This window comes from Lactuca serriola, chromosome 5 (assembly GCF_051521515.1).
Source record: "Lactuca serriola cultivar US96UC23 chromosome 5, Lser_US96UC23_V15, whole genome shotgun sequence".
Lineage (NCBI taxonomy): Eukaryota > Viridiplantae > Streptophyta > Magnoliopsida > Asterales > Asteraceae > Lactuca > Lactuca serriola.
In genome coordinates, this window is record NC_136412.1 from 178156320 (window position 1) to 178166194 (window position 9875).

The 9875-nt window shown below is 35.7% G+C and overlaps 1 protein-coding gene across 3 annotated transcripts; it reads right to left on the reverse strand.

Moving 5' to 3' along the window:
• Window positions 1-2834: 2834 nt before the first annotated feature.
• Window positions 2835-9645, reverse strand: LOC145053336 (uncharacterized). Of its 3 annotated transcripts, none has more exons than XM_079001368.1 (10): window positions 9062-9645; window positions 8240-8618; window positions 8094-8165; window positions 7204-7992; window positions 6052-7125; window positions 5835-5990; window positions 5415-5764; window positions 4912-5332; window positions 3286-4842; window positions 2835-3206 (listed from the first exon to the last, which is right to left on the reverse strand). In XM_079001368.1, the coding sequence occupies exons 1-10, from the start codon at window positions 9433-9435 to the stop codon at window positions 3021-3023; spliced, it is 5358 nt and encodes a 1785-aa protein (XP_078857494.1). In that variant the 5' UTR covers window positions 9436-9645; the 3' UTR covers window positions 2835-3020. The 3 variants fall into 3 exon arrangements, with proteins under 3 accessions (XP_078857494.1, XP_078857493.1, XP_078857495.1); XM_079001367.1 differs by having other exon boundaries at window positions 7204-8001; XM_079001369.1 differs by having other exon boundaries at window positions 7204-8001; window positions 8240-8613; window positions 9062-9257.
• Window positions 9646-9875: the final 230 nt, after the last annotated feature.

Here is a 9875-nt window from a genome sequence, read left to right on the forward strand (position 1 = left end):
TTCATCATCCTCTTCATACTCTTGATTACCCTCTTCAGATTCTCCATCCCCTTCATACTCTACATTATCATCATCACTCCCAATCAAATTTTCCATAAGGTTATTAAATAACTCATTCAATTGTTCATCGGCATTATTAACAGGGGGTGTTGTAGCATCCTTCATCAACAGTTGATGCCTCTTGAACAACAGTTGCATCCTCCCTAACACCATCCATCTCATCAATAAGAACATAAGTTTTTATCTTGACAAAACTGTAAATTTGATCCCTATGGTATTCAAAAAACTTTGGATAGGATCCAAAAAGTTTCCAACTTGCATGCAATGTCCAAAATCAAGAATTTTATGAGATTTTGGTCCAAAAAAACTTGAAAAGACGGTTATGCCCTTTGATTTTCTTTTTTATAATTATTTTAATACTATTTTGAATTTTTAAAAATGAAAACAAAAAGAATTTGCTACAAACCACCCCACGATACTCTCTCACTCTCTCTCTTCCATCATCTTCTTCTTCATTTATCATCTACAAATCAGGGGAAAATAACCAGATTTTTTACTATTTTGCTACTAGATTATACGCATAAGGAGACCTAAAAAATCAGATTCTTCAATTTTTTTTGCCCAGCTACAAAAACCAATCATATTCCTCTCAACAGGTTCAATAAGGCTAAAATTCTTCTGATCTATTTTTGATGACTGCAATATCCATTGAAATTCTTGTTTGTGGGTGGCTCTCATTCCAGATTTCTTCTTGGCTGAACAATGAACTCATTCCCGATTCCCTTCACTTTTCTTTTCTGATATGTGTTTGTATTTTAGAAGTATTTTATTTCTACAACCTTAGTGAAGGTATTTTTCTTTCATATATTGAAATATCTAAAGGTGCTTTTCTTTCAGGTGTTTCACCGAGCACCTGGAGTGCATTGTTTTCCTTCTTCCTTTTCTGATTTATGTATTCGGAATTATCAATATTGAAAGCATACGATTCCAATTTTCTTTCCTGAGACATCTAATTCAGCAAATAGATGAAGATGTATAGAGACAGGAATACACAATTAAGGAGTTGGAACTAAAATAATGGAAAATTGTAAGAGATTTGGATGCATCAATTGTGATCCTAGAGATTGGATTAAGCAGCTCCTTGAGCTCTTGCAGATCTTTAGGCTTGGTTGAATGCTCTTAGAGAGAGGCAGAGAGGTTGATCGGGTCGAGTCATTATGAGTGTCTTCAAAGATGAGGCTGATGGAGAAGCGACTACAGTTTCATCCCACCATTGAGACATGGAAATATGTATTTTGGCCACCCTGAATCTCGGATGGAATATGTTTGGTGATATCTGGCTGGGGGACAGTAGCTTTAGGCTTAGGAGGTGGCTCAGTGGTGCCGCCAGCAACATGAACATGGTTCACCGGATATGTAGCCACCGCCTCTATCTTGGCTGATGTGGGATTTGGCTCTACGCTTCCAAGAAGGTAGTCGATTGAAAAATACTGGAGAATTCTTCAATACCAATAACACTTCTTGGAGTTTGATTAGCGATAATTTGTTGCTTCAGATTCTTCTTGAGATGGGTTCTTTTTTGGTGAGGATGTAACGAGAGAGAGAGGGGTTGCTAGCAAATTCTTTTTGTTTTTTTCTTTTAAATCAAAATGGTATTAAAATAATTATAAAAAAGAAAAAAAAAATCAAAGACATAACCGTATTTTCAAGTTTTTTTGGACCAAAATTATAGAAAATTCTTGATTTTAAACCTTGCATGCAACTTGGAAATTTTTTGGACCCTATCCAAAGTTTTTTGAATACCACATGGACCAAATTTGCAGTTTTGTCTTTTATCTTTTAGGAAAAGTGATTATTTACTTATAGTGTTTTGAAAAAACAATTTTTAAAAAATGTTTATATTAGTTTTTATATAGGAAAAACTAAAAAAAACAAATAAGTTGATTTTTAAAAAGTGTTTGTTTTTGTTTTTTAAAGATATAAAACTAAAAAGCTAGGATTATGTAGCTTTTAAAGAACTCTATATTTTGCTTATATAAAAACCTGTATCAAAAGTTATTTTTAAATACTTATAATATTTTTTAACTTATTAGGTTTTTTAAAAAACTAATAAGCTATTTTAAAAAACAATCTCAAACACAAACTTAGAAACAATAACTCTTTTATCTTCCTTTTTAAATAATCCTCAATATATATATATATATATATATATATATATATATATATATATATATATATATACACACACATTACAGTCCCTCCTAAGCCTAGGTACTAAACCCCATGAAAATACGTTGTTTTACTATATAAAGATTACGATTAAGGAATTCACGATTAACAATTGGAAATGTGGATTCAAGATCGATGCAATAGTTTTGATAAGAAGCAAGAATATTGATTATCTTAGATCTTCGTGACAGTGGAAAAAAGTAATGTTCGGATGAAGTAATAAACGATAATGGATGAAAGAAAATAGAAATGGTAAAACGATAATGGAAGAAAAAAATGTTATCGATAATGATATATTTACCAGGTGTAAACCAAATCGAGTATATTTTACTAAATTAAAACAACATATTTTATAGGTTTAATACCTAAGCTTAGTTTTTATTGCATAATATGTTAGTATGTATTTAACACCAATAATGTATGCATTTACAAGATTTCAAACGGGAAAAAAAGATTTCTAAAGAAAATATCTGAAATATTTAATATTAATCACACGAATAAGTGAAAAAAATTGTGAAAAATGATTTCTAAAAAAAAGCGTAAAAGCCTTTGCTACCGGTGATCAAGCCTAACCTGCAAGATATATAAAAATTACTACGTACTAATTTGGTAAATAGTTTTCTCAATAACCCTCTTTTGATCAAAACCTCTTAGGTTTACATAGATGGAAAGTGGGACAAATGACTTGTACAGTTTGGAGTAGTTATAACTTATAAGGAGGTTACATAGTGGTTAAGAAACCAATAAATACGGACTAATTTATAATTCATGTACATACATATTCATATATTCTACAAACAGTTGATACTCGTAGGGTTTGCAAATAAATGTTGTCTAAAAACCAACTTTGGTTTCTTAAAGCTGCAACCAAAAAGACCTCGTAACATGGCTGGTGGCTCATTCGATACAGATGCATACATCTTCCTCACCCTGATATGACTATCTAGAATCATCACCTCCAATAACTTTCTACAGCTCTGAAATGCAAGGATTATTAATTCTTCTTCACAAATAATGTAATAATTTTTTTTTTTCAAACAGATGAAATTGACATACCTGAGGATTTAAAACATTCATCTGGGTTATAATATGGTCCTCCAAAATCCCAGGATTTTGCATCACAATACCAAGTACACGACGCACAAGTCCCTTATAAACAATCTCATTAATACTCCCATCTCCATTTACCCAAGGCAAAATTGGCTTATAACAAGGCGAATCAACATCAAAATCACCAATACAAAATCCCTCTTTTGTCCCTGTTGTTCTTGGAGACGTTACTTTCACAATCTCCTTTTCATTTTCAATCAAAACTTGAGCAACTTGTTCTTCTTCTTCTGGTTGTGGGTGGTTTAAAATCGTGACTCTGTGCACTTCCTCATCAGGAGGAGCACTTGTACGATTTTCTTGTAACTCATCATTAATGGAGGAGGTTTGAGGCTCCTTGAGATGAAGAAGATCATGTTCATGTTGGTGGGATGCCATTGATGAAGCCAAAAGGTACTTTGATCGATATAAAGAATCAACAACATGGACACAATCGTATGCATTCACTTTTAAAACCTTCCCAAATGCCTCAAGCACTTCAACAATAACTTCTTCCATCTTTTCCCCTTCTTGTACATCAGTAATAATAATCTCGGAGATTCCTTCCATGCTTAACCCTTGGTCCCCAGCCTTTTGGATGGCTGAATAAACACTTTTAAACATATCCGGATCAAAGGTCCCAGAAGATGCCACGTGTCTTGCATGCCTACTCATACCTTCCCATGTTGACTCAGAAGATGCCACGAGTACAGATGAGTTGGAAACAGAAGGACAAGTGTCTCTATCTTTAGAAAAAGTAATCGCATCGATTCTTGGAATTAAACTACGGGTCAACGATAACTGAATGCCTGGAAAACCTTTTTCTTTACGAGAAAAAATCTCGCTGTCTAATATTTTCGGCTTTTTAGCTTTTTCAACACGCAATTGTTCTTGTTTATCATCAGAATCACGATTACGTTTCTTCAACTCCTCAATCTCTCCAACACCTTCATCAGGCAAACAAGGGAACATCGACACTTCGCCTGAGCACATGAGCAAACATAAATGAAGAACATCGCCACACTGAAGATCAGCAGGGAGATTCACTCCATACTCCAACAAATCATTCTCTCTCTCATGAATCCATCTCGACATCTTCACAGCTCTTTTTCCAGTATTAACAGGAAACGGAGAAGATGAAATACTGTGTAAAAACTGCTGCGAGAGTACAAAATGACTCGCATCGTTACCCCTCACCATGAATTTTCTGTCTCTGAGATAATTAAATGCTGTAAAAAGATCGTGTTCTGAGTATCTCCTCAGTGTTTCAGCTAACAAGCTTGGGACGACTGGAGCTTTTGCAGTGCTTAAGAAGATAAGCTTGAAAAGCTCGATTGCATTAGAAACTGCTAATGATTTGTACGTTTGTGTTTCAAAACTTTTTCCTCTATTCATAAGCTTGTCATAGCTTTTAGGCAGACAACGTCTTCTTGATCTTCTTCCAGAACCTTCCCTCCTTCCACTATCCAAAAACTCATCGCTAGGGTTACCTGATGAACCTACACCTACATTGGTTTCATCAAATTCCTACAAACCAATAAAAAAAAAGATTAACGAATGATTTGTGAAAATTTAAACGATTGATCAAATTCTTACATGTTGTCGAGGACAGTTGTTGGATACGAATCGAGAAGAACCTTTAGTTGCTGCAATTTTGGAAACCTGTTTGTACTGAAGAACATCATCCAGGGCTATTTTTATATCGTACTTGTCAAAATCATCCCATTGTTCATCAACATCCAACTCATTTGAAGGATGAACAGCAACATCAGGAGCTTTTCGATTATCAATGAGTGTTTTGTTCTTGGAATATTCTAGATGCTTTGCGTATCTTACACTAAGCATGTTACAGAGTCTCATTACAGCTTTTCTGAATTGATTGTTTCTGTTTAATGTTGACATTCTTCTTCTGCATGTTTCAGGAGGTGCTGGTAGATTCTCAAGTGAGCTCCATTCTGCTCGGTGAAATTTTGCTCCAATTGTAGCACGATGTCTCACGTACTCAATCACCAACAACCTGAGAAAAAAAAAAAAAAAATCACCAAATTACATAAATCGTCCCTGGACTAAATGTTAATTTGCAATTTCAGTCCCTTAACCTGTCTGCTGTTTCTGTCCATGGAAATCTTTTCGTGCGTGTAGGCTGTTGTAGCTTTGACACAGAGTAAGGCTGATCGTCTTCATCTTCAATTAGTGCCACGTCATCAGCAGCCTCTTTCTGGACATCCATGTCATCAATTGACACATGTGTATGGGACAATTTGGGATGCTTCACTTTGCTAGATTCTTCAAGTAGATTTTCCATTAAAGTTTTTTCATTATTTACTGTCTTTACTTTCGAAGATCTTTTTCTTTTGTAAGTAATTAAAGCATTTGATGATTTATCTTTCGTGCTTCCAGCTCCCTTCAATTTATTCTTTTGTCTCTTATCATAGAATACACGAAGCACCTACAAAGATAATTAATCAGTTTTACAAAACAAACAATTAAATTAATTTAACCAAATAAAGAAAACAAACCTGTTCCAAGGTCAAATTAAGATTCTCTGCAATCTTCTCACATTTTTTGTAGGATAACTTTTGATTCGAGTCATCATTTGCTACAAGTTTTAACAGCTCAGCCCGTTGATGAGCTGTCATAACCCTAACTGATGCCCATGAACGCGAAAGGAACACCTGATAAAACGAAGTTTCAGAAAATATATAAAAAGAAAACAAAAAGAAAAAAGAAAAAAACCTCATGAACAGCAGATCCAGGGAATGCATGCAAAGCAGCTTTTGGATCAGAAGCAGAATAACAATACTCCAAAGTATTCCAGTATTCATCAACACCTTTTCTACATGCAAGAACAAAATCATGTCTAACATGAGGACGAAGATCAAAAGAATTGACACCTGGCGAAGGCAAAGCAACTGTAACAGGTTCCTCAATGTAAGGCTTAAGTTCTAGAGAATGTCTAAGAGTAGTAGTAGTAGTAGTAGTAGAATGTGGGCCCACTCCCACGTGAGTCTCCTCCACAAATTCTCCACCAATCAAACGTATCAGCTTCAAACGTCTTAAGATGTCAATAACATACGAGATCCTTGCAGTTGCTCGAGTCTCCATGAGAGACCTATACTCCGGAATCGAAAGATCGGAAAGACGAATTCCATTCCGACATTTCTCAATCATGGAATCGAGTTTCACAGCAGACCCAGCAACCTGTAAAAACAACTCAAGTGGCATGGCTTTAATAGCTGCATCTAATTCAAACAATTTGCAAGAACTATACGGATTCTTGTTAACATCATCTTCTTCTCCTGATAGAATACTAATACTATCATCCCACCCAGGGACACCTGTCAGATACTCCCATAGAAAAACATGAAGAAGCTTTGCACGAACCATTTTAGCCAAAACAAAACCGTTTTCCCTCATTGCTATAAAAGCCTCGGATTGAACATCGTTTGTTGTAGGAATTCTCTCCACATTATTTAAAACAGGGATTGATTTTGATTTACTATTTGTATGTCGAGGGAAACATTGGGTGCGTATTAGCTTTTCAAATGACCTAATTTTCTCATGAACAATATCTGATAAATCTTCAGCTTTGTATACAGATGGATGGAGGATCACATCAACTGTACGTTTGCGACCACAGTTTGTGACAGAAGGGATTGCAAAACTAATGCATTTGCAGTGTCCATCTTCTTGAAGCTTATTTAGACTTCGCTCTAATGTCTTTCTATCCATCATTGTATGCTTATTGTCAAGATTCTCGAGACTTTCAAGCACCCTATGTAGTTCAGGTTTTATAAGAACCTTTTCTTCCTGTCAAAAGAAAAAAGAAAACTATAAGATATATAAGTCAATTTCAAGGTAAAAGGAGATAAAGATTAATATATTGACCTGTAGCTTTTCAAGTATCCTTTGTTCCCTTTGTGAGCTAGCTGAACTAAAACCGAGACATGGATATGTTGTATATGAGCGCCTAACATGGGATGCTGGTGAAGCAGATGAAGATATCTCTAACGCAGGGTTTAAATTTACAATTATGCCACTTGTGTCACTTTGAAGATTATGAGAACTTGTTGAAATTAAACCAATTGGATCAATATTCTGTTCTTCACTGGCTTCAGCGTTGACTGTAGTAATCCGATGATCTGACTCTTGGGTAGTGTGAGTAAGCATGAGTTGACCAACTTGGGTTTGACTTTGAGTTGAAAGTTTGTCATCCATGGTGTCTTCTGATTTACTAGGGAGTGAGGTTGAAGCTTCAGAATTGAAGTTTCCAGAAGTCCAAACTCGGTAGACTAGACCTCTATTAAGGTTTTCTGACTCAAGATGCATCTGGAATCTAGACACCATATCAAGAATTCGAGGGTAGTAACGTTTATTCTTTATGCCAAGTCTTTTGTATACCTCGTTAAGAATCAACCCTTTTGAGCCTTCAGCATCAATCATATCATAAATTTGTTGCTCAATAGGAAGTTCAAGAAGCTGTTCAGTATTTTGACCACTGTTGACAAGTTTGACCTGTTGTTCTGTATCAAGATCATCATCTCCACCTCCATGACTTTTGGGGACAAAAGTTTTGGGAGAAAATGTCTTTAGCAGACGTAAGCAGCTAACTTCCTTTTGGTTCACTGTAGCTTGAAACTCCTCAACTAGATGAGCATCTTTCAGCCTGCGTAAAATCTGAGAGCACTTGTGCAAATTGCAATACACTTGAATCAGGGAAGAAGATGAAATGAACCTTAGAGTTATGCTAAATGGTAAATGGTAAGAAATGAACTTACACTTCTCCAAGCTCTATGTCCAGAAGTTTTGCGATAACCTAACTCCTTCTTGATATCTCCAACAACAAGAACCTTTATAAAAGGAAGCAAGAATTAGCAGATGATTAAGTATAAAGGCAACTGAAATGTAGATACTAGATAGTAACCTTGCCATCAGCTTTTTCTAGTCTATCACAAACAGCTTTTATAGCAGGTAAATAGTCTTTTATGTGTACATCTTCTTTGATGTGTTCTTCAGAAACACCACCTCCTGTAACAACTCTTCTGTCTGCATCATTCTCTTTGATAATTTCAAGTCTTTGTAAGCTTCCCAAAGGCTTTGCATAACGGTATAAGTGGAGCATATTGGTGTTTACTATTGAACCAGCTTTGTATTCTCCATCGTTTCCAGCTTCTTTCTTCCTTACTATTGTTGATTGCCTCACAATTAACCCACGGGTTTCAAGATTCCTTAATATGTAGTACATGTTGTTGTTCTTAATGCCAAATTCTTTCACAAGTTCATTCTGGGTTACTCCATCTGTTCTGCAGCAGTAGAAAGTATAGTAACATCAATAACCTTTATGCATAGTTTTATCCAACAGCTCTCAGAGCAGTTTTTCTTTTTATCTAAAAAAAAACCTCGATTTCAAAAGAGTTTTCAGTTCCTGCATCAATGGTTTCCTGATTTTGGCATTCATTGTAGAGATTAACCAATGTATTTACTTTTTCTTAAAAGTGAAAGTAGACTAATGGTTTGAAGTTTAAACTTTAAAGCAGTCCAATAGATAGCATATGAGCTGCCTTCGAGTTCAAATTCACATATAGATAATATCAACTAAATTTTTGCACAAATGTGTCCCCATATGAATAGAAAAGTTCGGAGCTGATCATGTTCTAACGATTGATCTGAACTCTGTATTCAGACCAATGGCAAGATCACTATAGTAATGTTTCGTAATAAGACCGATCATATCATACAAACAAACCTAGCAATAGCAAGACGTTCGAGGGCGCGACGCTGTGGCTGGGAAATGCCGGCATCCGAAGCTTTAATGTCGTAAATCCCGACAAAGCTGTTAAGCAGATGCTCTGCCGCGATAATCCTCAAGTCGATCGCTTCGGCATCTTCGAAAGACTGAATCTTAGGGTCTTCAGCATCGTACGTAACGCCTTCACATTCGAATCGAAGACTTGGAATATTAAGAAGATTGGACCACAAGGCCTTCTTGACGTTGGTGCAGAGATGGAGACCATTAGAGGATAGATGAGTGGGGATCTTGGACCATAGACCACGGAGAGTTAGTCCGTTAGCTCCTTGCGAGCAAATTTCTTCGAGTGCTCCGTAGACGACGGTGTCCATTGACGATGTCAGGGATCGAGCTGCATGCAACCGTTGGTCGTTAGCAAGGAAATGGTGAGTGTTGATGTGACGTGTGAGAAAATTTAGAATCAGAATTTGGGTGTTGTTCTTGTTGCAGTGTGATTGTAGGTTTAGGGTTCGAGTCCGTCCCCGGAGAGAATGGTGTTCGATTTGCTACACATCTAATAGCCGGCCTGATAAAAGATTCCAGTTTTCGCATTTTTCTAAAATAATATTATATTATAAAGAATATTTAACAAGCCAAAATTAAAAAAAAAAAAAAAAAAAAAAAAAAAAAAAAAAAAAGTACTTGTTAAAATTATAAAATTACCCGGTTTTGGTTTAAAAAAAATTTAATGGTGTATTGGTAGTCTAATTTTAGATACTTGTGTTTTTGGTCTCTATTTGATGGTGCATCAATAGTCTAATTTGAGATACAT